Source organism: Synchytrium microbalum, assembly GCF_006535985.1.
Source record: "Synchytrium microbalum strain JEL517 chromosome Unknown SmJEL517_scf0027, whole genome shotgun sequence".
NCBI lineage: Eukaryota > Fungi > Chytridiomycota > Chytridiomycetes > Synchytriales > Synchytriaceae > Synchytrium > Synchytrium microbalum.
In genome coordinates this window covers 50,412-76,371 of record NW_022158376.1, presented here as the reverse complement: position 1 = coordinate 76,371, position 25,960 = coordinate 50,412, and the positions used below count along the sequence as shown (strand labels likewise).

The window sequence follows — 25,960 nt, the reverse complement described above, 5'->3', positions numbered from 1 at the left end:
TTGCAACTCATTTCAAGTTGTGCGGTTGACGATGCAGTTGGAAAGTCTATCGAACGCAGCTTTTTTTAATCTCAAAGCTAATATTTTTCATACGTAGAACTGATATCCAGTCGAGAACTCCCGTGATGAACTCAGCATCAACTCCAGAGCGAGAAGACAATGTGTTTGTAGACATCACAAACATCCCATACGACATCCAGCGAAGTCATGTCTGGGCTGCTGTTAACGCGATTGGACTGAAGCCAATGTCCTGTTTAGTGCTTCGAGCTCAAAACGTAAGCACTGCCGAGACCTTGTTTTGTAACTTCACCATCACGCTAGAGGCCCAATACGCTTCTTCTTTCTCCATAGCCCCATGAACGCTCTTATGCCAGAGTTCGCTTTTCAAACACACAGCACGCTGTCATGCTGGTCCAGCAAGGTCTCGTAATCATGAACGAGTTTAGATGTACAGCTTCTTTCACACCTCCTATTACCAGCAGTAGTCCAGGAGGATTTGCATCAGCAGCATCAATAAACTTCTCATTGCCTAGTAGACCATCTTCTGAAAGCTCGATACCTATAACTCGAAGCTCGACACCTGTTAATCGTGTAACTCGAAGCCAGACTCGATACAATACGACGGCAACACCACCTCCCGCATCAGCACCAGTAGCAAACTCCTTCTCCTTTGTAGACAGACAATCCGCGGCCACGGCAACGGACGGATTAGCTGCACCATCAAATGAACCACCAGCGGTAAATCCTTGTGATGTCTTGAGCGGCAGTGCCGTCCCAGAAGGTGTCAAGGACTATACACACTGTATAAATGGTGTCTATCCGAACGGTATGCCGAGATACGTGGCTGAAGCTGATCAATATGTACGTAAACCATGGTTTCGCTGTCTTTTTTGTTCTTCTTAAATTTCTCGGTCTTAGATACGTAGCTTCATTTCATATATCGCCCGTCTACCTCATGATGCCAGACCAAAGAGTGGTGATGAAATCAAAGAGAAGTTCCGATACTTTAGAACATATATTAGTAAATCCATTGGGATAACTCCTGGCTCCGCAGTGCATCACATGAACCAGCTCAAAGTATTCAAACATACCTCAAGACACAAGCTTGTATTTACCAACTTGGAGCAATATGGCCCACAAGCTGGAGACGAAACTGGAGCTTCCAGTCCTAGTCGTAACGGCACTCTTCATCGTCCAGGACAACGCATTCGAAGGACAGATCTGGTCATATTGAATAGCTCCAGGGCTGAACTTGAAGCTGATAAGAATGGTGTAAAGATTGGTCAACCGCAGGAGGCGTTGTCAGTGCTCAGTGAGAACGATCCACGCTTTATTGGATTAGAAGACGATGCGCTTACTATAAAACAGTCTGACGAAGTCATCAAAATCACATTTACCATACGAGTGGATAGGGGAAGGCCCGACGTCACTCTTACGAAACACCCATACTTCCTGAATCCAATGGGTGATGATTTGACTATAACGGTTAAGTCAAGAGATGATCAGTCTGATCCTCTAGTCGTATCCTCACGTAGGATGACCTTTTTGGAGTTGACCTTAAAGCCTCGTAATGTAGGCTACTTATTGGGGGTCATCTGTTTCGAGTTCGGAACTTTTGTAATCTGCCGTTATGTAAATGTGCATGTACAGGACGGTGCTTATATTACTCCAGCAGACGAACCTCGAGCATCTGAATCAGTCACCACAACTCCTATTACCGCTGCTATTTCTTCTAATAGAAGGAAACTCCGTGCTGTCAGACCCGTCGCAGATAGCAACAATCCACCATTGCGCGGGCGACCTCCGCCGAGACCTAACTTCCAAGCCTTTGAAAATCCGCTTCTTCAGTATCATGTTCCGAAAGAAATGAGAAGGAGGTTTGACCTGGGAGAATATAAAGAACTCGACAATATGACCTTTAGTCTATCATATGACAAGTATTCTGCCACATTCGCCACACTGTGTTGGTTGGAGGAACTTCAAATGGAAGTTGATATTCGCAAATATGATATGCATGGTGTTGAATTGATTGAAGCTGGGCCTCTTTATCAATTAAAGGGTAAGATAGAAATGCAACATCCTGAAGTCAGAAGAAGCTGAACTAAATCTCAACCGTTTTTTTAAAAAAAGTACCTGGATTGGCAGAAAAGAGACCATCCGTGATGTATGGAGACAAAGTTACTGTAATGGCATCGGATGATCCCACAGAAACTCGTTATGAAGGCTATACACATCGCGTAGAGCAGGAGCAAGTGTTACTCTCGTTTCACGACAGATTCCGTCAACGGGTGTTCGTCAGAGGACGGAAGTAAGTGCTACGTGCCGGTTGAGCTTGAAAATTGTTAAAATCTAACTTACGTTTTGCCTTAGATTTAACATCATGTTTCAGTTCAATCGAACTCCAATCAAACGTCAGCATCAAGCTCTTGATTTGACGAAGACCCTTCCGAGAGAAGTGCTGTTTCCTTCTATTGCACCACCTCGAGCAACATCAGCAAAACCGGCTGATTTAAGTGGCCTGCGTGGTTTGAATGAAGAGCAAACCGCCGCCGTACGAAATGTGGTGGAAAATTCATGCTCGTACTTGCCAGTAAGTGCGATGACATTTCGCTGCAAGGTTTGGAGTCCCACCTTCGACATCCTTGAATAGTACGTTATCTTCGGCCCTCCTGGAACTGGCAAAACTAGGACTCTCACAGAGTGGTAAGTCACGAATTCCTCTGGCCCTGTATATGTCGACTCACACAACTTTTGTCAGTATCATGCAAACGTATCAAAACAGGAAGAGCGATTCAGTGCACATTCTCGCTTTTGCTCCAAGGTACTATTGCTTCGAAACAGTCAATGTGAAAGTGCTGACTCACTATGCTGCTTTATCTAGTAACTCTGCCGCGGATCAAATCTGTGAACGGATCTCTGGAATGTTTAGTCGCTCTATGGTACGCTTCAGCTGGTTTTTTGATAACGACACTATCTCACAATTCTCTGTCGCTGTAGATGTTCCGACTGAACGCGTATCGTCGAGAACGTGCCGAACTCTCCGCAAAAGTTATGGAGTACTCGCGGTACTCAGAGTCCACTGGTATTTTTGACACCCCAACCAAGCAAGAAATGATGGCGTACACCGTGGTAGTTGTGACGTGTGTAAAAGCATTGTTATTTGCGAGAATTTTTCAGAACATATCGCTGAAATTCGCGTGTGTAGAGCCGTTTCTGGCGGGTTGCTGTACTCGATGGGCCTTCCTCGGGGTCATTTTACTCATTTCTTCATTGACGAGGCAGGACATTGTATTGAACCAGGTATGTCGTCTGTGCTGATCTACAAATGTTGTATGTAGTTATTTACGCAGAATCATCTCACACTATAGAGTTCTGGATTGGTATTGCTGGTCTGATGGATACGACTCCAGGACGCTCGCAGATTGTCCTTGCTGGAGATCCAATGCAATTGGGACCAGTCCTGAGAAGTGATATCGTAAAACAGTTTGGTCTTCACCGCTCGTACCTTGAACGTCTAACCGAGCTTCCAGTGTACAAACCGAAGCAATCTCAAGACGGTTCTCATGCACAATACGAGAACCCACATCTGGTCACGAAGCTCGTTCGTAACTATAGATCTCATCCGGCCTTACTGACGTTGCCAAACCAGCTGTTTTATAACAGTGATTTGATACCTGCTGCTGATGTAGCGATGCGAGAAAGTTTATCGACTCTTCCATTTTTGCCTAATCGCAACCAGTTCCCGCTGGTATTTGTCGGTGTGAATGGCAAAGGTGTGTATCTGGTGGGGGGTTTTTGCTGTCATTTGCACCTCTAATCCAATCAATGTAGATATGCAGGAAGCTGCTTCTCCGTCGTGGTACAATCCTGATGAAGTGAGCATGGTTAATCAGTGGGTTGACAAGTTGAGAAGTGCTCCGAGGTCGTATGGCATTAGCTCGGACCAAATTGGTGTTATTACACCGTAAGTATCTTGGAGTGTAAATGGTCTGGCAAGTACCTCTGGCTGATCGTAATTATCAACTCAATTAGATATCGTCGCCAAGTACAACGCCTTCGTAACAGACTGCAGCCATCTCATGGTGACGCCATCAAAGTGGCATCTGTAGAAGAGTTTCAAGGACAAGAACGGCGTATCATCATCATTAGCACAGTACGATCCTCAGCCAAATACTTTGAGCATGACTCGGTGCACAATCTTGGATTTTTGAGAAATCCAAAGCGATTTAATGTCGCTATCACTCGTGCCAAAGCACTTTTGGTTGTGATTGGGTAAGTTTTTAAGATCTGGAAAGAGTACGACTGATGTTTTGAACTATTCGAATCCGTTCTAATCCTTTGTTTTGTCCACAGCAACCCAGTTGTCTTGTCGAGTGACAAGCATTGGAAGGCTCTCATCGACTATTGTCGTGACAATAAGGCTATAGTCGGATACGATCCACAGTTAGCTGACCCTACGGATGCTATGAGTGGATTGTTGACTGCTTTAGATAGAATGAGGATGGCACAAGATGAAGATGACGATGATAATGCTCAACAACAAGGCGCGAATGGAGCATCGCTGGTCACGAATGTTGAAGAGCCGGAATGGAATCCGAATGAATAGTTGTGGTGTTTGGATAAATCAGGTTTTGGACAGTTATCATATAGAACATAGTAGAAATATAGTTTGCTTTCGTACACTGTCAATGTATTGCTTGTTGCATATTTGCTTGTAATAAGGTCTGTCAAGGTGCAATAAGATTGCTGGTATGATTATCACTACAACACAAACGTTCAGAATTGCAAAAAGACCCTTTCAAAGTCAGGCCTTCCTATGACAATGAGTCCGACGCATGGCGTTGTTCATCAGCAGAGGTCGCATCAACAAACGCCAACTTCTTTGATGTGGTTTCTTGCAGTACACACATGATTTTCAGCCCAAGAAAGCATCTACACGATCTCTTATTCTCAAGCGAGAGAAACCTCGACTGTTCATTTCGTCGCTTTCAAGATTCGATCCAGCGCTTCTCCCATGGAAGCAGGCCTATTGTCATTCGTCAGATTTTGCTCAGTCACCCATAGTGAGCTTCATAAGGGGTAAAACCTTGTAATTTGCAACGACGAGCCAGAGCGCAGGGGCATAGCAAACACGACATTATTGTAAGGCTAGGGTGGTAAGTCTTCGGGCTTCACCACACCCCTGTTGCTCACAAAGTCACTCGTCTTTTTGAAATTTGGAAAATGAATTTTCTTTGGAAAGCGTGAAAAATCCTGCTATGGCCACTTCAAAGTTATCTACATTCTGCCCATTTATTTCTGCAAATGAATGTATCTCCCTTTCTGTGGATAATTCCAAGAATCTTAACTCGGAGACAGGACATTTTTCCAAGCCCAACAGACAGCGTTCAATCCCACCAATGTACAGTGGTCAAATTTCTCGGCTACCACGAGGTAGTACAATGTCATCTTGGTGCCTTCCTTTTGCTGAATCTCCCTCTGCGTCCAAATGAACGTTAGCACTGAGTTGATGCCACCAAAGCCCTCTGTATTTAATCAAAATTGGAGTGTATTGTTGATATTGGTGACTTAATTGCTCCGCCCCCTGTGATTGCGACTATTTGCTTACCTGTTGCCCTTCAGCCAGATGACCTTACACATTGGACACTTGATGGGACATTGAACATTGTTGTCAATACTAGAACGGGTCTATATGTTGACGCTCTGCAAGCAGGAACAAAGTGGGGCTAGGACATTGTATTCGTTGAACTGGTATCCGTTGTAACAAGCAAAGAACAAGAAGCGCTATGGATGCAGCAAATGTATCAGATGTGAGTGTGAGTGTAAAAAGTTCTAGACTGTTGACACAGCTTTGTTCGGAACGTGCAAAGAGTGGAAAACGTTGCTTGACGCGAGACTCACGTCTGTCAAGTTCTACTCTCTCTTGGTCAAAAAAGAGCACGTCGTTTTGCCTCGTTCGAAGAGCTGAACTGACTTGGATCCAAAGAGGAACAACAACACGTGTAGAGCCTAGCAGCCTCGTGTAGAGCAGAATCACTAATACCAGGATGACTCCGTATCTTCCAGGTCTCTACGGCAGAGTTCATGCTGTGAGCATCGAGTCAGGAGAAACTCATTCAAGCGGACCATCTCGAGGCAGAATATTTTCATTTCATCTGCTATATACGTCCATATCCTAAATCATCTGACATGTTTTTGGAGGGTCTCCACTCCATAGATGGATTGAAATCACCACTGGAACCAACATCAGCATCACACAATTGGAATCAGCTTATTGCTTGTTTGTCAAAGCTACCACTCTTCAAGGCTTATAACAAGCGTATGTTGGTGTTGAGCATCATGTCATCAACGAAGAACTATGTAGTGATGATTCCTCGCACTCAAACTCAAAAGCTTAGCTGCAATTCACGAGACGGTACATGTTTCAAGCACAGAGCATCTACTTGGAAGGCCTCGGAAGCGAGTGGCTAATGAGAATGATGAATTGAATCATTCTTCTCTGAAACCCACCTGAGCGATTCGTTGGAAAGTTGTTGATGTTTCACCACTTGAAAAGGACCTGCACGAGTTGAGGAGTGCACGGCTGAAGTTTCATTACCCAATTCGGTACTTCCTGAGGATTTCCTGAATGGGCATTCGAGTGCTGTGTTTAAGGAATAAAAATTAGTAATTTGCAAGGACGAGCCAGAGCGCAGGGGCATAGCAAACACGACAGTATTGTAAGGCATAGGTGGTAAGCCCACGGGGGTCACCATTCCTCTGTTGCTCACGAAGTCACTCGTCATTTTAACCTCTATCATTTTTTAGACTTCTTTTTCAAGGGAAGGAATTGCATCAATTCATTCTAGAGTCGTTGAATAACCAGCAAACATAACTCTTAAATTAAAGTAGTATTAATCTGTGCTCAAATAACATAGTCTCTGTTTAGTATGCAGGATCTCTCTTCACTTTCTGTAATAATTCCTTTGCATCCATTCTAGGAGGGACCGGAGGAGCATATCCAGGAACAGCAAGCCCAGTAGCTGCCTTCACTTCCTTTCCAGGTGTGACTGCCCGACTCTTTTCATTTCTTCTGAAGGCATCTCCTGATTTAAGAGACGTTATCAAGTCATCCATGACTCTGTGATTGACAAGAAATGGCATTAGGAATGACACATTAAATTAAACCACTGAAGGAAGTTAATCTTACCCTTTACGCTCAATCTGAGTCGTTAAGTCAACATGAGAAGACTGCTTCTCGTGAGTCTGGAGAATAGTAGCAGTCAGTGTCTCAAAGAACAACATTGCTATTTCAAATTTAGAAACTACACTTACTCCAAATGCAGGCGCTCGCTGTGCCCCTTTTCGCAAGGCCTCATCAGCAGCATCGTTTTCCTTTTGTGCTTTCTGATAGATGTAGTCAAAATGATGAGTATCTTAGCCTCTTCTTACTTCTTACCAAAACATCCCACCACATACCTGAAGGTTATGAACAAAAGTTGATAGCATGCCGAAAAATACTTCTGGTGTAGTCTTGGCCTCTTCTCCATAGAATTCCAGTGCAGATTTGAATGTAGTTTCCATATCAGTCTTCAGCTTTTTGAGCTCATCAATACTCTGCTTGTTTGCTGTGACAAAGTTCTGTGATGCCACGATAGGTGTGAGAATTTGAAAACCCAAAAAAATGTTTGGACTTAGCAGATAAATAGAGACCTTGATGACTTCTTTCAACTTGTCTTCTTTGGGTAGACTGTCCTGGCTGTTGGCTAGTCGTTCTAAATCTTCAAAGCCCTTGAGCAACTCGCCGATTTCTTGATTGATACCTTGTAAGGAGGCTATGAGTTTACGGTTAGCCAACATATGTTGTCCGGTTTCCAACAAAAAAAGTGGGTACGCACTTTTTGAAGCTTGATCTATTCCAGTGAGTTCTGATGCAAGATCCTTGGCTTCTGGGAATTTCTTGTCGACGATGCGAGTCAAGTAGTGCAGAAAGCTCTTGCCATTTGCACCTTTAGTGTCTCCCAACTATATATTGATAGTAGAAGTCAGAGCAAGCCTCCAGCACGTAAGATTCCTGAACACTGTTCTTCTACCTTCTGCAAAGTGTCGATAGAGAACCCAAAGGCAGCACCACGGAAACTATCAGCATTCATCCAATTTCCAACAGCCAGAATAATCTAAATCCCATATCGTCAGCAAGCCGACTCTATAGCCCACATAAATCCTCTATGCATATACCTCCAATATTTTAGCAAATTTCTTGCTTTCCTTGATCTGCTTGGAAGCTTGCAGAATACAGTTGATTTGAGGTTTGACTTCAGAAGTTCTTTCTCCAAATCTGAACTTGAATACGAGAGCCTTCAGACGCTCTTCATATCTTGGAACCTTGAGCATCTAGAGATTATTGAGGAAAGTGTGACATTAGTTACAAGTACAACAAAAAACCTGACCCGAGCTTTACAGTACCTCCCAGAAGAATTGTTCAGCTTTACCCAACTCAATGAGTTTGCTCTCATCATGCCCAACATAGTCTCGTATCATGTCTGATTCTTCAGCAGTAGGCACAGAGGCCAAAAACATCTTGATCAAGTTCTCAGAAATCTTTTCACCTTCCATGTGGATGAGTGATTCTCTGATTTCCTTAAACGGCATCTTGACACGACCAAGCATGATTGCTACGTGACAAAAGAGTTAGATGAATGAGACACTTAAAGACGAAAAAGTTTACTCACAGATATTATTTGACCTCTTGGAATCCAATAAAGTAACCACCTTCTTTTCTTTACCAGCAAGACCTTCCTTTGAACCACTCTTGGCAGAATTTAATGCACCATCAGAGCCCAGAGAAGAAGACGCTGCAGGAGCAGCTGCTGCAAACATCTTTTCCAGTTCGTCTAGATCGATTTTTTCTCGACGAAGTCTGTCTTCAGATTGCGGTTTCTCAGCAAGAGTACGCCAGAAAGTATTTTGGATTTGAGATGGTGGTAGTTTGGACCATTGCAGTTGACGCATTTTCGTGTGTGGTTGTAGTTTCGGTTTTGGTGGGAAAAGCGATGCTTCAGCTAGATGATATGGTTGAGATTAGCATTACGAAAGCAGCATTAGAATGAAGGACATATACCTGTAGCACCAGGGGGTGGTGGTGGACCTCCCATTCCAGGCGGCGGCGGTGGTGGTGGTGGACCTCCCATTCCCGGTGGTGGTGGAGGCGGTGGTGGACCTCCAATTCCAGGTGGTGGAGGCGGAGGAGGCGGTGCACCATCCATCATTGGCGGGGGAGGTGGTGGTGGAGCAGAAGCATCGATTTCAGCGTGAGTAGCAAGTGTGTCGTCTGAAGACTTTACTGATGCTGCAGTACCATGTGCTTTTGCGCTCTTGGGTGGTATAGGAGGAGCAGCCCTAGATGGTGAGCTCTATATTTGGAGGGTTCGCTTCAGTTCCTTGAATGAACAAAAAAAATTCAAACAAGCTAAACGAACCTCTTTGGCCTTCTTGACAATTTGATCAACATATTGTTGTAAAGCTTGTCGAGCTTCTGGAGATATATTTACACCTGATGGAAGTGGAGCTGCACTCAGATCAATGGTTGCTTGACCAAGTGCGTTGGCAACCTGGAAATTGACAAAAACAGTTGAACGTATATCCTTTGATCCGAGTCTGCAATGACGAAATCGTACCTCGGTTGTGATGGCTACAGTTAAATTGGCTCCTGATGTCTTGACTGGAGAAGCAGGTGCATCATTATTCTGAGAATCTGGTGCCACGTCAACCTTTAGCTTCTTAACATCTTTGCCTTCCAATTGAGTGACTCTGGCTTCCCATTCATTGATTCGTGATGCTGATTCCTTGACACTCTTAATGGCACGATCATATTCATCTTGACGGACAAGTTGATTGACTACACTTTCCATATTGAGATTCAGTCGAAGGATATCTGGAACCAGACCATGTCGTTGAAACATGATTTGAGTAAGCACCATTTGAATCAGTTGCCAGTGTTTGGGTCTAATCAAAGCGACGCGTTTGAGGTTGCTATTTGTGATCGACTTCGAAAGGAAATCTTGTTTGTTTCTCACCCGCGATATTTATCCAACGGCATGACAAAGAGATGTTGTAAAACTCTCAGAAACCATTTATGGGTTTCCGGATCGCTGATGTGAGCTTTAATTGAATCAAACAAAGCTTCAGGATCTTGCATGTCGACCTCTTGGAGATCCAGAGCTTCAGCGATCGCTTCATTATCAGCGGAAGCTTCATCTTCAAAGATCTGCAACTGAGTCCTGACGTTGGAATTGTCAATCAAACGTAAAGCCTACATGATCATCAGATGTTAAATGTTAGGTGATTGACACATTGGTGGATTTAGAAAAAATGCTTAACAGGTAGCTTATCAAGAATTCCTAGATCCATGAACTCGTTTCGTAATATGACCCGCTGATCTAATTCTTCAGGAGAATTCACTATAGCGTTGATGAGCGCAAGACATCCAATCTTTTCAAAAATGAGTGTTAATTTTTTTGCGACGTAACGGGCGACCTGACGAATAAGCCATATATACCTGACATTCAAGATAAGCATAACTCTCGTCACTGACTTCAGTACTGTCTTCGTCCAAATTGAGCAACAACTTCTGAAATCTATACTTGTGTTTCATCACCTCTGCGTAGTAATGCATGCTTTTGAGGATCAAGCCATGTCCATTTGTCACAAAACAAACAGCTGCAAGAACTTCAAGTACTAATGTCTGGACCTTTAGAGATGGTGATGCCAGCGCGAGGGCGATATTATTGATACCGTCCGGGTATTGCATCGTCGTGATCAACCCGTACGTGTTATTCATCATAGCTTTGAGAGAACGGACACAATGATTTTGTGCTTCCTTTTCATCTGCTGATGGACTGGAAACGTGCGTGAGCCAAAACCAGCTATGATCAGCATCAATTTGTGACGATCTAACCTACTTGGACTTTGTAAACAACTTTTTCTGTAAATCCAATAATAGTGGCAGTCCTTGTTCAGCTACAAATTCTTTGACCCAAGATATAGGTTCTCCTCTCAAATCCACTTCAAGGGATTGCAGTTCTCGAGCCAACTCTTTAGCTTGAAGACTACCCTTTAGGACCTCTACGTACTTCTTAGGCGTTGACTTTTCACCATCGACAGTACCCTAGTTTAATCGTCATATATCAGATTCGAGTCTACAGAGTGTCCAGAGAGTGAACTTAGAAGCTTGCCTTTTTACTCTTTTCTTGAAGCAAGAGCACCCATTTGCGGTCAAGAGGCATTGAGCGCATGGCGCTGAGTTTGTCTTCTGGTAGCGCCATTTCAGCCTATAAAGAGAGGTCAGGTCAATCTAACCGTGGTGATCGATCAAAAAAAAAGTCCTCTTTCTCGTCAGTTCTAGCCTGACCCATCACAGCAGCGGATCGTTCAACGTTGTAAATCCATATGAATTCGATTATTCTACTTGATCTGACCACTTTTAGCTTCATCGTCGGCCAGTTCAGCCGTTTAATTTCCATTCACATTTTCTCAACAACTTGTTTGATGTTGACCCAACTGTCCACGACCATAGTATCATTTAAACTTGAAATAGCGATCAAAACCAGTACCACGTACCAGGAACCCTTCAAAGGCTGCATTAACTTCTCCTTCAGAGGGCATGATCTCATTGAGGCCACCATTTGAGATTTTTGTGGAAGACACCACTTCAGATGGCGTGCCAACTACTATTGGCGCTCCCGGTTTAAGAGACGGCTTTTTCTTGCCAAATAGTGTCGACATATTATCGGTCGACCGTATTGTAGACTTGTTCAAACTATGTTACAAACCGCTGGACTTGTTTGAAAACGCGGTCAAGTGCGTGACGGCCGATCTTTGGATTTCGCAGTCGGACGAACCAAGCGATATCCTAATGTTTTATTCTTCTATTTAAACACTCGAAAATTTATTGTGGCCTTACTTCTTCTTTATCAAGTACTCGGATACATTTTGCCAAAGTCCTAACGTACGTGAGCAACCCTTCAGATACCACCTCATTACCTTCTAGATACAGCTCGTCCAATCTCACAGCATCCCGGAGACCCAACAACCCATCTCTCCTATTTATCTTGTTTCGTTTTAGAGACAAGGTATCCAACAGTGGCATACCTGAGAGTCCTTCTATACGCTCAATACCATTATCATCAAGACCTAGAATCTTGACAAAGGCAAAAGCTCTTGCAGAGGCCATCGACCTTAACGAGTTTTGAGAAAGGTTGATTGTGGATTGGAGTGTCAACAGGTACGGTTGCGGTATAGTGGTCAGTTTCTGATTTGGGTATGATACGTGTGCAGCATGTATAGCTCTCGAGTAATCAGCCAATGTAACATTGTTCACTCGTTTCGAGATGTTGGCTGTCAACTTTCTCCAGATGAATTTGGAACCTAAATTTTGGAGTTTCAAATGAGTCAACCATTTTCCAGTTTTCATCCAAATTGTCAATCGAGGGGAAAAAAAGGTCAAGAGTAGCGAGAGAAGGTTTCGAACCTTCGACCTGTGGGTTATGAGCCCACCACTCTAACCAACTGAGCTATCTCGCTGAATGCGGAATGGTTGGAGAGATACGTGAACAAACTGGATGAAGGCTTTATTTTCTTACGAAGGTCTTCAAAGTAGTGCTGCCTCAGGGGATCCAATAGAATCAATTCATTCAAAAGTGATATGGCGTCATCAGCACGATCACCTAGCTCGTCCAGTATATAGACGATTGTCAACTTACACCCTAAAAACCACGAAAGTGAGAACTAGAAAAATCGTTGAGATCGACAAAGCATATGAACTTACAGTCGCTTGTTGGCTCAATTTCAGAAAGCTCCTTCAGATTTGCATACTCTCGTTCCCATACTTCTCGCGGCTGAGGTAAACTCGAGTCTGCTAGTTGAGTTGTGGCAGTTACAGCCCCATCTTCGTCAATGACTTCGTCAAATTCCATCACATTGAGATTGCTATCTACTTCAGAGATAGCTCGAGAATGTATTGTGGCTAGAGATACCGTAAGTAAATGATTGAACATATCCGTTGTTGTAGAAGATGCAAACTTTGGGTTAAGCAATACATACCACTGAATTTAGCCGTTCTATGAATGTTTCGTTCCAGCCTAATACCAAGTTTACCCTCTAAAGATCCAGCTTGTACGTAGAGATCAACAGACCGTTGGCCCACTTTGTGTTGAATAGCAGACGGTGTGAGCTTGATGAGTTGCACACACTCGTATGGCATCTTAGGTGGTATCGGTATCTCTTCGTCGTCAATCACCAGTTTGAAAGCCGATGATGACAGAACCTGGAGATCGGTTTGGTATGAGCTTACTCAAAAAAGGGCCGACCGAGATCGCAAAAATTGCTCCATACCTTGACTGGTTGATTAAATACGAGTACGGCATATAATTCGATAGAAGGATCTTTGGGAGTCCGTAAGAAATACATTCCACTCATTTCGACGGGTTCGGGAGCTAAAAGTCAAATGTGAGCAACCGTAACTCATACCAGATAGAGCATTCGTCCTTGCCTTTTCCGAGAAGCCATCGCTGATATAACCATGCACTTTGATCTGATGGTTCTGTCCATATAGCACTTCGAACAGTTTCAAAATCTAGCATTTGCAAAGCTTCGTTAGTGATATGGCCCCGAGTGACTATTAATGAACCTGCCTTTCGAAATCTCTTTGTTTCTATCGGCTTCATCAGGAAAAGCATTCGGAAAGAGTTTACTGCGATAGTGCCATGCTGAATAATTTGAAAAGTTTTGCTCAATCTTTTTCGACGTGTATTTGAATTCCTCTTGAGGTGAGCGAATGCCTCCCGAAGCTTGCATTACGTATCGACGATAATCCCAACCGTGAACTACAGGATCATATTTTGAGTTCGATGTCGTTCCAGGGCTGACGTTTTACCGTCGACCACTTACAGTTTCTGGAATCCAGATTAAGCATGGCATCTAATAGATCACATTCACGACCCCAGTTTGGGCGAGGCATGACGCTCAAAGTCCATCGTCGATGATTCCACAACCAATACGATTTTGGTTGATGACGTACAAGTTCTTGAGTCAAAAGCAGCTCTGCAGTACATTTGGTTTGCTTTTCATCGTCCGTTCTAAATCAACCATATTGGCAGCTGTTCGGTTTAACATATAAAGATCATCAAGCTTACAGACTTGTAAACCACGACACTAGGATTTCACGACGATAGTTCCATGCGGTGTAATAGTCTGAATTCATGATAATGGCATGTGTCGTTAATTCCAAAGAGCCTTGATCATATATTTGAGCAGCTCTCTATTATAAAGACGGCAGCGTGGGATGAGCTTATGAAATGTTGATCCAACGTGTCAAAAAGAGACCAACTCTAGTATTCATATCATCGACAATTGTCAGGAATTCCTTGATTTTAGCAGCTTCTTTGGCTAGATGGGCCTTCTCGGCCTCTTCTGACACAGCTTGGATGCTACTTTTTGATATTCCATGCTGTTTGAAAGTGAATAATGGGTTATTATGAACCCTCAAAGAGAAAATCATTGATGACATATACGTACGCTAAAACCTTCCGACATAACTTCTAGCTATCGTATGTTTTCTGCAGCTGTTTGGAGCTAGTTTGATATGAAACAACACTGACACTTGCGAGGACGAGGAGTGCAATACGAATGAGACGAGTACGCGTTGCCCGATACTTAAATTGCTAAGGAATCCTACTGACGGCCCTGTGTCGATATCTTTCAGGATCTTTGTCTGTTGGTCTGCACACTCAAAACGTGAATGGAGGCTGTAGCAGTCTGAGGGATTTTACATCTGTATTGTTGACGGCTTTCTACATTATATATAAATTACTCTCTTCCATACACCCATGACTCATACCGTTTTCATCGGTGTACCTCATATCACGAGTATATCAGCCAAACTATCAACATCCCTTCCAGTCCCAGAATTCGCCTCATTAATCCTCAACCCCGTTATCTTGTGCAAACCAGCCAACAATGGAAAAAACGACAATTCAAAATCAACTGAATCCAACGGCGGCACATCACCAACCATCTTTTCAGCAATCCCACACAACAACACAGATCCCATCTTGCTCTTTACAGCAGCGACACTCAGTTTGAGTGTTTCACCAGCAAGATTATTACGTACTCGACAATGTAGTGTGAATGGTTGTTCGGATTTTACCATGTTTGGGAGAGTGATTACGGATATATCGTATGGTTCGACGGGAGGTACTTTGCGTGATAGTTGGGATGTTTGGAGGCGACCTATTTGACCCATTTGAGTCCGCCACATAATGTCTAGTTTGCCTAGTGTTGATGTTGTTCTGGCCAATGGGTCGTTTGTGGTTTTTGGGGTTAGCATGTATAGGTATTGACGGGTGTCTTGAGGGTTCAAGTATGGGGCATCCTGAAATACCATTGGGGATTCGTTTACTGGTGTGGCCGTTGGTTCTCGTTTTCGTTCGGTGTTTGTGGTGTTTGTGGTGCTATTTTTATTACTATTACTCGACGTCGTAGCCCCTTTACTCTTATCTGCTAGTATAACACCATTCAAGTCCTTAAACTCAAACAGCTCTGACGGATCAAACTTCATCCTCTCCAGACACATGACACCAGCCGACACATTCTGTACCTGAGCTTCCAAAAACACTCGTCCATCTTGAAGCGTATTGACTTTCGTTTTGACAGCTAGTGGATTCAAGACCTGGAATTTATAAAATTTCCTAAAATACCGTCGTTCAGTGCCAGCAGTGTAATGTACCGAGCAGACCAAGATATGTACACCTAATTCCTTGATTTCGTGCTGTATAATAAACTCGGCGGACTGAGTAGGTAGTAACGAGACTCTAGATGGGGATGTGTTGTTTCCTCCAGGTGACGATGGCGGTGAGGCACCTCCCGTCCTAGTTGGAAACATGGTACTACCAGGTGACGTTACAGGTTGTATAGCAGCATTTGGTTGAGTAACAGCTATAGCTACTGTATCTGCCAATGTAAATCGTTGGGATGCAGTTTGAAGCTCGGCCTTGATCCCGACATCTTGTACAGCAGTTGGGGATTCATTGTTGACACATAAGTAAGATATAAATGTTTCTCCTAGATGTATATTTCCAAATGCGGCTGGTAGTGCTAATAGATCTGATGATGCGACATCTCGAATCCTCACCGTTGATGGATCTGTTGTTGATGTTGTTGATGGCGATGATGATGCTGAGTCGGAGGATAGCAGAGTCAAGTCATTCAAGGCTGCAGCTTCCAATGCTACAGTTAATGGATCGGTTGCTGGTTCAAAATATAATGGATTTGATGCCACAAATGATGGTCGTGACAGTCGCATCACTTTCAAAGATAATAAATGTTCCTCCATAGTGCCTTGCTGATTTCCCAGAGAAGAGTATTATCACTACTATGTTTTGATATCCTGAATACTACGCTGTCGGTTCCGGTTGCTCTGATGCAATGTTTGGAACTCAAGCGACACTGCGACTCGACTAGGCAGAACAAGCGCAGCCCACGCGTTATTCACGTGAATCTCACTTAATTATAACATTCCATTGTTTTCCCTTTCACCAATTTACATACATATTCATATTTGATGATGCATTTTTACATACGAATTTCACTCCCAAACATTCTTGTTTCTTTCTCTAGCTAACGTACTAACGTACAAATGACTTGGATCCAGAGAATGATGAGACCTTGTTGTTGATGCTGTTGTCAGAGATCTCTCTTAATTCCGACGAAACGATCTCAACATGGAATGGATTGAAGTATTCCTTGATGGCACCTTGGTGAACGCCAATTCTAGCTTTCTTCATAACTAGAGTTGAGTTAGGATATTCAGTTAGCAGAGTACAAAAGAGTCCAACCGAAAACGTCCAACATAGGACATTAATTTCCCAACGTGCAACAAGGCACACGAGAAGGAAACTTACCAGACACTTCAGGTCCAATCCAAGTAATGAAAGCAAACTTGATTGTGGCGATTCCTTCAATGACATCGATCTAAACAATGTTAAGTTAGTCGCGTTGTCGTCTGTGTTTGCTTCACCCACACGCGAATTCTTCAACTTACCACTTTGACGTAAGCATAAGATATAGCATCAGGCTTGAAATGTGTTTTCAAGACGTCAACACCTTCACCTTGAGCAGCCTTGGCAGTAAGCGATACTGGTTTAGCAATATCTCCATCCTTGTACGAAGCCACGACCCATCTACATTCAACTTTATCATCACGGACTGCTCGAATGGCGTCAACGAGTTCAGGAGCGATCTGTAGAGTGGCTGATTGAGTAGCGGCCTGTGGTTTTGTAGGTGATGTTGCACTGCTGCTGTTGGCTGACTTGGATATGGTGCTTGTTCTAGCAGTAGGAGATACGGACGTGCTTGTTCGTTGTTGTTGATCATTTCCAGGGGAAAGAGAGGCACCTTCCGCCGTTGGTTTGGTGGGAGATACGTGAGCAGATCTTCCAGTAAATCCACGTTCTTGCTTGCCAACCACAAAGTTCTTTTCTCGCACGTTATTGGCGACACCTGCAGCCTGGTTGACTTTCTCAATGACTATGTTTTCGGATATTTCTCTAGCTTCGTTGATTTCAAAGTCGACGTGATATGGCTCGAAAAGCTTTGACACGGATCCTTTAACTATTCCCATGCGTCCCCGTTTGACGAAGGACACATCGGCACCGAGATTGTATATATAGACAAATCTGACTACCTTTGACAGATCCACTGTTGTTGTTACTCTAATAAGAGCATATTGGACTTGATTTGAAGCAAACTTGGACTTGAGTTCGTCGACTCCTTCGTTCCCGGTAGCTTGTAATGTGACTGTGTTTACATCATCATTCAAGTGGCCTATGATGCACCATTGTGCTGGGTTGGCATCATCTCGGACCTGTAGACACGGAAAGTTCAGTTAGAATCAGAGCTGTTGCAAATGTTGCAGTTGTGTAGCTGATCTGAAGGTGATTCCGGGCATATATATCACGGGACCTCAATTCAAGTACTCGTATGACATGATCACTTTCGTTTCGACCTTCGCGCATGGATAGCATCACGTCCAACAGCTGCCCGCTTACGTTCTTGATGGCACCAACAATGGCGGCCTCATTGTCCAGCTTGACTGAGATAGAAGACATGATGTTCAGGTAGCAGATATACCTAAATGAAGAGAATTATATAACGCGTTATTATCTACGTTTTCCTCCTTGGTTGTAAAATTACAATGTTGGTATACTGTGTTGTTGTCAAGACACACCGTCAAATCAAGAATCAAAAACTACGCAAATAGATAGACTAGGCACGTATATACTCACATTGGACTCGTCAAATCCAATACCAGGCAGCCATGTTTCAGCAACAGCAGCCAAACCAGCTGGAAATGATGATCCGTACGTGCTTGTGAATGACCTATTTGATCACTTTGTTTAGTCTTGTTTACTGCATCTTCTGATGATGAACTGACTACCTCTTTCTTCAATATTGCTTCAATGCAGAGTCCGCATGTAATCCCGAGTTCTATGAGCCAAATCTCGCTTTGAATATGGAAATCGTCGACCAAATAAACCAACGGGCTACCAAAGGATTGTACGTGTTTGCTTGTCTATTCATGCTCATTTATTGCTGTATTGCTGCCAATGTATCCAAATAGGCCATGTGTCTATGTGGACGTGTCAATACATCCACGTTGAACTAATACCTTTTACTGAACAGTCCACGGCAAGCTGCCCTCGCCATCGTCAAGCTGGTCAACGATCGGAATCCAAACAGTGCTTCTCTGGCTCTGAATGTAAATGTCTATCTCGCACAGTTCATGGTCATTGATCATCCTTTTGCACTGTCTCGCACAGTTCGTAGTCATTGATCATCTTTTCGCAGTTTCTGACGCTGTTTGCTGCATTTTCTAGCTGCTGGATCAATGCGTCAAGAACTGTGGCTACCCATTCCACCTCATCGTTGGGACAAAGGACTTTTTGAATGAGCTCGTTCGTCGATTTCCGGAAAGACCTTTGCAAGGAGTGGGGCCAGTCCAATACAGGATCCTAGAACTCATACAGCAGTGGAATGCAACTCTTTGCCGGCATTCGAGATATAAAGAAGACTTTAAAAACATTAATGACATGTACAACTTGCTCATGTACAAGGGCTACAGGTTTCCACAGCTCCAGCAAGATAGTGCTAATGTTATGGCGCCGAAAGAAGAACTCAAGACTGAAGAAGAGCTGGAAGAAGAAGATAAAGTTGCTCAAGGTGCTAAATTGCAAGAATTGTTGAGATTAGGAACTCCTGCGGCTTTAGAGCAAGCGAATGATCTTATGAAAATCATGGCTGGATATGTATGTAAATTGTGTTTCGAGGTGTATCGTGAACTTCTCGTCAACTCACTTTCCAAAAACTTTGTAGGATATGGAGAAGCGTCCGGATTACAAGAAACAAGTCAATGAAGAACTGGATAGAATTGAACATCGTGCCATGGTCTTGAACGATGTGTTGAATTCGAAATCTCCGAAAGATAGAAAGACTCACGACCCGAATTTAGAGGTAAATGATATGTTCTTAATTCGGCGTTTTTCGCTGTGATCTCAACCACTATGTATAGGAATTACACGCAACTGCCAAAACAGCTCAAACAAGAATCCAAAAATTGGTTTCTGATGGAGACGATGACAGCAGAATTGGTAAGAAACCCCACGAAAAAAAGCGTACAGTAGTCACTCCATGTATTCATCAATACCTTTCACGCACTAGGTCGTCTACTGGAATTGAACGATTTAATTAATACTGTGATTACCAAGTATGCTGACTACAAGGCTGGAAAACCTATTACAAGAGATCTGCCTGGTTTGTAAGTGATCAAAGTTTCTGACGGGGGGCCTTGGGTCATGCGTTGAAAACAGATCGACTAACTCATGCTGCCACCAGCGCCTTTCTGGATCCACAAGCAAATGAATCACCACGAACAGGTCCCATCAGTCTGATTGACTTTGATGGGCCACCTGCTACACAAACACCTACAGGCTCGTCATCCTTGTCGAATCCACCAACGTATGCTAGTAGTAGTGGCTCTATCTCACCGTCGAAATCTGTTTCACCATCGAAAACTCCCACTAACTTATTGGACGATTTGAGTGGGTTGAGCTTTTCTGTAAGCATTGAATGCATTGAATCACCTTTGTCATTTTTTTGTCCTTGCTTCAGCACTCACTCTTCCTTCTCGTTATCTTTCAGGACAATCCAAATCAACAACCTTCATCATTACCGTTAACCACACCATCATCACTCCCACATACACAACAAAGCAATGCTGCCATCCTCGCCAATTTTGGAAAGTCGAATCACAGCGGTGCTTCTACGCCAGTAATGAATTCAAGTATACGGCAACAGCAGCAAGCACCTGCTGGAGCATCATTATTGGGTGACTTGACTGGAATCATGTCATTGCAACAACAACAGCCATCATCAATAATGTCTGGTAGTGCTGGTGCCACCAAACCGTTTACTGCAACGTTGTGGCAAACCACTGTACCGAATGCAAATCTATCTATAACGAGTACTAGTAGTGGTGGTGGTTTATCCACGTCAACACAAGATCCGTTTGATGCATTAGGTAAATTTTGATCTTCCACGTCTGATTTTTCAAGCTCTGTTTTTCGTCCACGAGTTTTTGTTTGTCTTTGGCTAACACTCACATGTTTTCTTGTAGGATTGGGATTATCTAAGCCATCAACATCATCCATGCCTGTTATTCCTGCGAACACAAATTCAATCACACCACAGCAGCAACCAAACCAACCACCTAGAGCTTCCAACGAATTTTTGGAGTTTCAGTCCGCAGCACCTGTACCACCACCAACATCATCATCAAAATCATTTGATTCTCAAGATGGTACGCTAGCTGTGTTCATGATTTGTCGATAAGTTTGTTGTCATCCACAGCTCATGCTCATCCGTTCTTGTTTTCATCTTGTCAAACAGTGGTCTTACTAGCCAAAAACGGTCTTCGAGTCGTATTACGACTAATGCCAAGTGACAGTGGGTACCAGATACAAGCTGGTTTTACGAATACTACACCTGTACCATTCACACAGTTGGTTTTTGCTTTGGCTGTTCCCAAGGTAATGACGAATGTTCGACAATCCAGTTTTTTGCCTCTGCTGATGACGTCCTTCCAATTCAACTAACAGACAATGAGCTTGACAATGGACAATGTCTCATCAACAACAATTCCACCATTGGGAACTGGAGCAGTGTTTCAGAGTATCAATGTTGTAAATTCCGCCAAGGTGAGCACCAGAAAAACAGAACATATGAACGGCAACACTTGATAAAAGTGTCTCGTTTCGTTTTCTCTAACAAATTTCGTATGCATTGTTAGGATTCATTACGAATGCGCTTCAAAGTATCATATCAAGTCAATAACATTCCTGTTGAAGAGTCGGGTGAATATGTGTACAAGTAAGGAGATGTTCCGTGCGTGGGATGGTCTACTTGGTTGAAACAAACATGACTTGTACATATAAGAATGGCTGGTTTATATAGACAAATATATAATTTGTTCTAATGTCAAATACTAGGAACCTTTCTTTGCGTAAACTCTCAAACTTGTGCGCCTGGTGTTTTACCGAGTTTTGAGACACCAACACTGAGCTGCAATGAATAATGAACACGTCCACAAGTGTTGGCAGTGGTCGTGCCTAATAAGTTCAAAGCACATGAATCTTGTCAGGCAATATATCGATATTCGTTATATGATTTATGATATATGTATGACACAATCGATATATCGCGATGTATCGCAACCTTCAAACACCTGCTAGACCACCTGCGAACTCAACCTCTTGAATCATGTAGTAAAGCACAATGGCCACCACAGAGGGTACCACAGCGGTCTGGGCGAGTTGCATGTTCCAACGTGATGCACAAGGCGCCTTCACTCCTGTAGCGGATACACACCAAGTAAGGTCAAATTGTCTCAAACTGGTGACATTGATGATTTGCTGCTGCCTCTGTTTAATGACACTCTCTATACTGCACGAGTGTACGCGTATATGAATGCGGATACCATTTGGGAGGCTCCTTTGAAACCAGGCACCAGAAACCTCTGAAACATCACGTGTACATATGAGAATGGCAAGTTTAAATAGATAAATATACAATCATTCTTAACGTTTTCTACATGTCAACTACTACGGACTTTTCTGAACGTAAACTGGCGAATTTGTGTCTTGTTTCATCGACCATTTGAATTTCCTGACAAGGTCAAAAAAAAGGACATTAACCAATGCTACGCTACTTGCAATGTAAATCATTGTTAACGTACCTTGATACCAATCTTCTTCAAGCTATTCGAGTTCGTCAGAGCCTTCAAGATTGTTTGTGCACTTTGTTCCGTCAATGGATTATTTGAAAACTCGACCTCTTTTAATGCCTGAGATGTTTCTAATGCACGTGCGAGCGATGATATGGCTGCGTCAGATAGTCGCGTGAAGGTCAAGTCCAGTAATTGTAATGCTGGTGACTTGGTCATGAAGAGTGCTAATGGTGCTACTGAGTCTCCTATGCCATTGTGCTACGAGGTGGGAGAGGTTGATTTTGATTAATTATGAGCTTCAAGTTAAGGCAACCAAGAAAAGTCAATGAGATTGAACCGTGCTAGTACGACAACGTACATGAATGCGTAGATGGCTTAATGTGACATTGTCCTAAACGAATACCAAAAAAAGAACTTGAGAAATGGCAAAAAACATGTCCCAATACAATATTTGTATACCCTTATGGAGCTGAAGAAACTGCTGAACCCAGGTATTCTGATATTGTTCCAAGCTGGAGATGAGAGTATGTCAGCATTGTGAACTTCGAAGTGTATCAATAAGATGGACTTACAGATATTAAGCTCCTTCAATCCATCATTTGCTGATAGACTTTGTCCAATGCTGTGATAGAGGGGCAAAAAAATTAAGATATCAGGATTTGAGAGGCGGGATTCGGTGTAATAACAGACAAAGAACACTCACGCTAAAACTCCTATATCTCCAATATCATTCCGACTGAGATCAAGGGCAGTCAAGCTACTGTTTGATCGTAGTCCCAAAGCAAACAGCTGAGCTCCCTTATCGCCAATATGGTTCCCTAGTTACAAAAGGTTTGAGAACCCCACATATGCCAAAAACAGCCACACGGAGTCAGTAATCATACCTCCAACATTCATAGTCTTGATGGTCACATTATACTGCAACATGTCAGCCAGCTCTCTACATCCCTCGGTACCAAGATTGTTGCCAGCAACATCCAGATACGATAATGTTCGATTGATTTGGAGAGCTAGACCTAAATGAGCTGCTCCTACTCCTAATCGATTATCCTGTTTGAAAAAATTGAAGAGCAAAAAGGACCTGTAAGACTAGCCTATGGCAACTTGCATAACCAACACATATGACACAAACTCACAGCAAGATCCAATTTAATAATTACAGAATTCGTCAATTTCAGCACTTCAGCAATAGCTTGTGCTCCTTTAGGTCCAATACCATGGTATCTCATCAGGATTTCGGTACTACCCGAGTTATACTTGTTTGCAAAATATGAGGATGGGACAATACCCAATGATTTACACGCTGCCATATAAGGATCTGATTTGTTTCCGGCCTTTCGAAGATCTATAAAAGTTGGTTGCGAGTTTCAGAAACCGCCAAAAAAACACTACGACAGTGAGCCAATACCTTCGCTTGAAGATTCTTCTAAATCAGTATCCCAGCCATCATCAACAACTTCATCCTTCATAGAATCTCTCTTGTCATGGCTGGTAGTAGGTCTGGATGTGGCAGCCGAGCCACTGATTTCAGTATCAACAATTGCTGTTCCATTATTCTTGGAATCAGATGACGAATCTGCTGCTTGTTTACGATGATTTTTACCATTCTTGGTGTTTGTTGCTGTTGCGGATGCTCCTCCTGCACGTCGTGTTGTGGCAGATTTTGAAAAATCGGGTTTACGCCTAGATGAGGTCGATCGGGTATCTTTATTGGTTTCGTCTGCCATGGTTTGTTTTTTAGAGAGGGGGAAGAGGGAAAAGGTTTGGTATCGTCCTAGATATGTAGATAGTAAATCAAGTGGTCGTTTTTGGGTTTTGTGGTGAATCAAGCAATCCAAAAATCTCCGAAAAATTCAATGTTTCTTACCAATCAGACTCCAATAAGAAAGGTTTGGGGGAGTCAAGAACCTATTAGGAACCAGGACGTTTCGTCAACCAATGAGAAACACATTGGCGTATTTGTTATTGGACGAGTACCTTGGAAGCAACCTCAATCAACACGCTCCTCCAATTTCCCTCTAGGATCTTCAGTGACTTGAAGACGATCAGACCCAATATAAACAATCCCAAGAGCGCATGAAAAGATGAAGAGGAATCGTGCTGCTGCGGCGGTGGTCTCGGCTTCTCGAAACAGTATTATACTTGTAAAACCGACGAGAGCGTTGAATGCCGAGAAGAAATTCGGAAAGAAGACACTGACATTGAATTTGGTCATGGCCTGTTGTTTGAATACCTCCTAATAATCGAGTTGATAAAATTAAAACCCAACTGAGCAACAGTTCAATGGGTCATACGCGAAGTACCTGAACGACTATGCTTCCCACCAATATCAGTACCAGTGAAATGACAGATACGGTTGCATCTTCAATAGCTTTGGCATCACTATTGGCGCTAACTCCTGCCAGGCAACAAAAAAACACAGAATTTAGTACCCATGAAAATAAACAGCGTTACCAGCACGACACTTACGAATAAGAGTACTCAATATCTTGCTCGTATTAACGACACAACATCCAAACATACTTGAAACAGCAACAAACCCTCCAAGCGTCTCCTTCTTAACCACCAGAATACCATAAATTACGGTCGCAGATACCAGACACAACGCTCCGAAAGCGATAGTAAATCTCAGAGAGTTCACTTGAGCAAGCACCTCAGGTATCGTTTCACCCAAGGACTTTGAGGTTTTAGGAGACGCTATGAGGATAAAAAAGACACCGAGGATGACGAGTATGTATCCAGAGCGTTGACGACTTGTGATTTGTTCGCCGAGAACGTATTTGCCGAGTAGGGCATTTACGATTACTGCGATGCATCCGAGCTATTTTGGAAGCGATTGTAAGATGCATGTGTTTGAGGAGGGAAAGAAAGTCGAGGATATTATATTACTCACTGGAGTGACAATAGAAGCACTGATTAATGACAAGGCAGTCATATTTCCAGCAGCTTCACCAAAATCTAATCAGCGAAAAATGGCATGGGTTATTTGGTCTACGAGCCAAAAGTTGACTATTCCTCATTCGACATCGGACGCATCTTGCAGCCCAGTCGGCCAACCACAGAAAGAGATATTTCAATCCAAATCAACACGTACAGCACAGTGCCATTCCAGCCCACCACAATGGAGATCCAAACCTCGTTCTCTTCACCACACCTTCATCACTTGTTGATGATGTCGATGGCGACGACTGTTTACGACGAGGTCTCTTGATTGAAGTTGGTAGATTTGATGTTTCAGCATCTAGCTTATTCAGTGCATATCTAACAATTGAATTGGATTGAACAGAAATCAACAATCCAAAATGTTTTGAAGATTTATGTTTGGATGAACAAGATAGATCACGATCAATGCTTACTTTTGGAGTACTTGTCCACTTCCAATGCATACGTTCCCTAAAGTGGCTGCCAAGACACCCAATACAAAATTCGACATGTTGCGTAAGATGTTTTCAGCGGAGGGACCCCCCCTTGACAAAATATTCCACTATCAACTTGTGATTTTGCCTCATCTGAAAAAAGAATTGGCTTCCGAATCGTTTTGCCATTATTCTTTTTGTTATGGCTTGGTCAGCGCACAGGCTCGAATCTATACCGAAACATTAGATTTTTTTTTCAGTGGAAAAAACACAAATGAACGATAGGAAA

The 25,960-nt window shown here is 43.1% G+C and overlaps 7 protein-coding genes across 7 annotated transcripts; 2 read left to right on the top strand and 5 right to left on the bottom strand.

The window, feature by feature from the left end:
* Positions 1-125: 125 nt before the first annotated feature.
* SmJEL517_g04200 (uncharacterized protein) lies at positions 126-4,606 on the top strand (the record flags this gene model as incomplete). Its single annotated transcript, XM_031170128.1, has 13 exons — positions 126-275; positions 352-861; positions 919-2,059; positions 2,131-2,308; positions 2,371-2,590; positions 2,651-2,703; positions 2,759-2,939; positions 2,998-3,140; positions 3,206-3,300; positions 3,369-3,773; positions 3,832-3,964; positions 4,033-4,272; positions 4,354-4,606. The coding sequence occupies 13 exons, from the start codon at positions 126-128 to the stop codon at positions 4,604-4,606; spliced, it is 3,702 nt and encodes a 1,233-aa protein (XP_031023853.1).
* A 2,318-nt stretch (positions 4,607-6,924) lies between these two features.
* On the bottom strand, positions 6,925-14,571 carry SmJEL517_g04199 (uncharacterized protein; the record flags this gene model as incomplete). The annotated part of the gene is made up of 30 exons (XM_031170127.1): positions 6,925-7,120; positions 7,190-7,245; positions 7,315-7,386; positions 7,459-7,620; positions 7,693-7,814; positions 7,878-8,004; positions 8,073-8,156; positions 8,218-8,373; positions 8,446-8,654; positions 8,712-9,041; positions 9,101-9,392; positions 9,459-9,590; positions 9,657-9,984; positions 10,056-10,291; positions 10,360-10,470; positions 10,538-10,877; positions 10,941-11,146; positions 11,244-11,309; positions 11,599-11,797; positions 11,942-11,981; positions 12,022-12,405; positions 12,621-12,743; positions 12,806-13,003; positions 13,081-13,303; positions 13,372-13,472; positions 13,731-13,862; positions 13,927-14,114; positions 14,172-14,296; positions 14,366-14,485; positions 14,554-14,571. 30 exons carry the CDS (start codon positions 14,569-14,571, stop codon positions 6,925-6,927), a joined length of 5,076 nt encoding a protein of 1,691 aa, XP_031023883.1.
* Positions 14,572-14,893: 322 nt separating this feature from the next.
* On the bottom strand, positions 14,894-16,369 carry SmJEL517_g04198 (uncharacterized protein; the record flags this gene model as incomplete). The annotated part of the gene is made up of 1 exon (XM_031170126.1): positions 14,894-16,369. One exon carries the CDS (start codon positions 16,367-16,369, stop codon positions 14,894-14,896), a length of 1,476 nt encoding a protein of 491 aa, XP_031023884.1.
* Positions 16,370-16,661: 292 nt separating this feature from the next.
* SmJEL517_g04197 (uncharacterized protein) lies at positions 16,662-18,143 on the bottom strand (the record flags this gene model as incomplete). The annotated part of the gene is made up of 4 exons (XM_031170125.1): positions 16,662-16,822; positions 16,938-17,007; positions 17,078-17,899; positions 18,084-18,143. The coding sequence occupies 4 exons, from the start codon at positions 18,141-18,143 to the stop codon at positions 16,662-16,664; spliced, it is 1,113 nt and encodes a 370-aa protein (XP_031023877.1).
* Positions 18,144-18,352: 209 nt separating this feature from the next.
* SmJEL517_g04196 (uncharacterized protein) lies at positions 18,353-21,463 on the top strand (the record flags this gene model as incomplete). The annotated part of the gene is made up of 13 exons (XM_031170124.1): positions 18,353-18,395; positions 18,501-18,591; positions 18,718-18,853; positions 18,912-19,340; positions 19,408-19,545; positions 19,604-19,682; positions 19,753-19,849; positions 19,927-20,149; positions 20,233-20,611; positions 20,708-20,890; positions 20,980-21,119; positions 21,189-21,287; positions 21,380-21,463. 13 exons carry the CDS (start codon positions 18,353-18,355, stop codon positions 21,461-21,463), a joined length of 2,121 nt encoding a protein of 706 aa, XP_031023878.1.
* A 713-nt stretch (positions 21,464-22,176) lies between these two features.
* On the bottom strand, positions 22,177-24,042 carry SmJEL517_g04195 (uncharacterized protein; the record flags this gene model as incomplete). The annotated part of the gene is made up of 9 exons (XM_031170123.1): positions 22,177-22,254; positions 22,325-22,573; positions 22,674-22,706; positions 22,775-22,827; positions 22,888-22,937; positions 23,019-23,133; positions 23,200-23,365; positions 23,452-23,660; positions 23,724-24,042. The coding sequence occupies 9 exons, from the start codon at positions 24,040-24,042 to the stop codon at positions 22,177-22,179; spliced, it is 1,272 nt and encodes a 423-aa protein (XP_031023875.1).
* Positions 24,043-24,305: 263 nt separating this feature from the next.
* On the bottom strand, positions 24,306-25,748 carry SmJEL517_g04194 (uncharacterized protein; the record flags this gene model as incomplete). The annotated part of the gene is made up of 6 exons (XM_031170122.1): positions 24,306-24,551; positions 24,619-24,713; positions 24,785-25,136; positions 25,209-25,273; positions 25,410-25,576; positions 25,672-25,748. The coding sequence occupies 6 exons, from the start codon at positions 25,746-25,748 to the stop codon at positions 24,306-24,308; spliced, it is 1,002 nt and encodes a 333-aa protein (XP_031023876.1).
* Between the last annotated feature and the right edge of the window lie 212 nt (positions 25,749-25,960).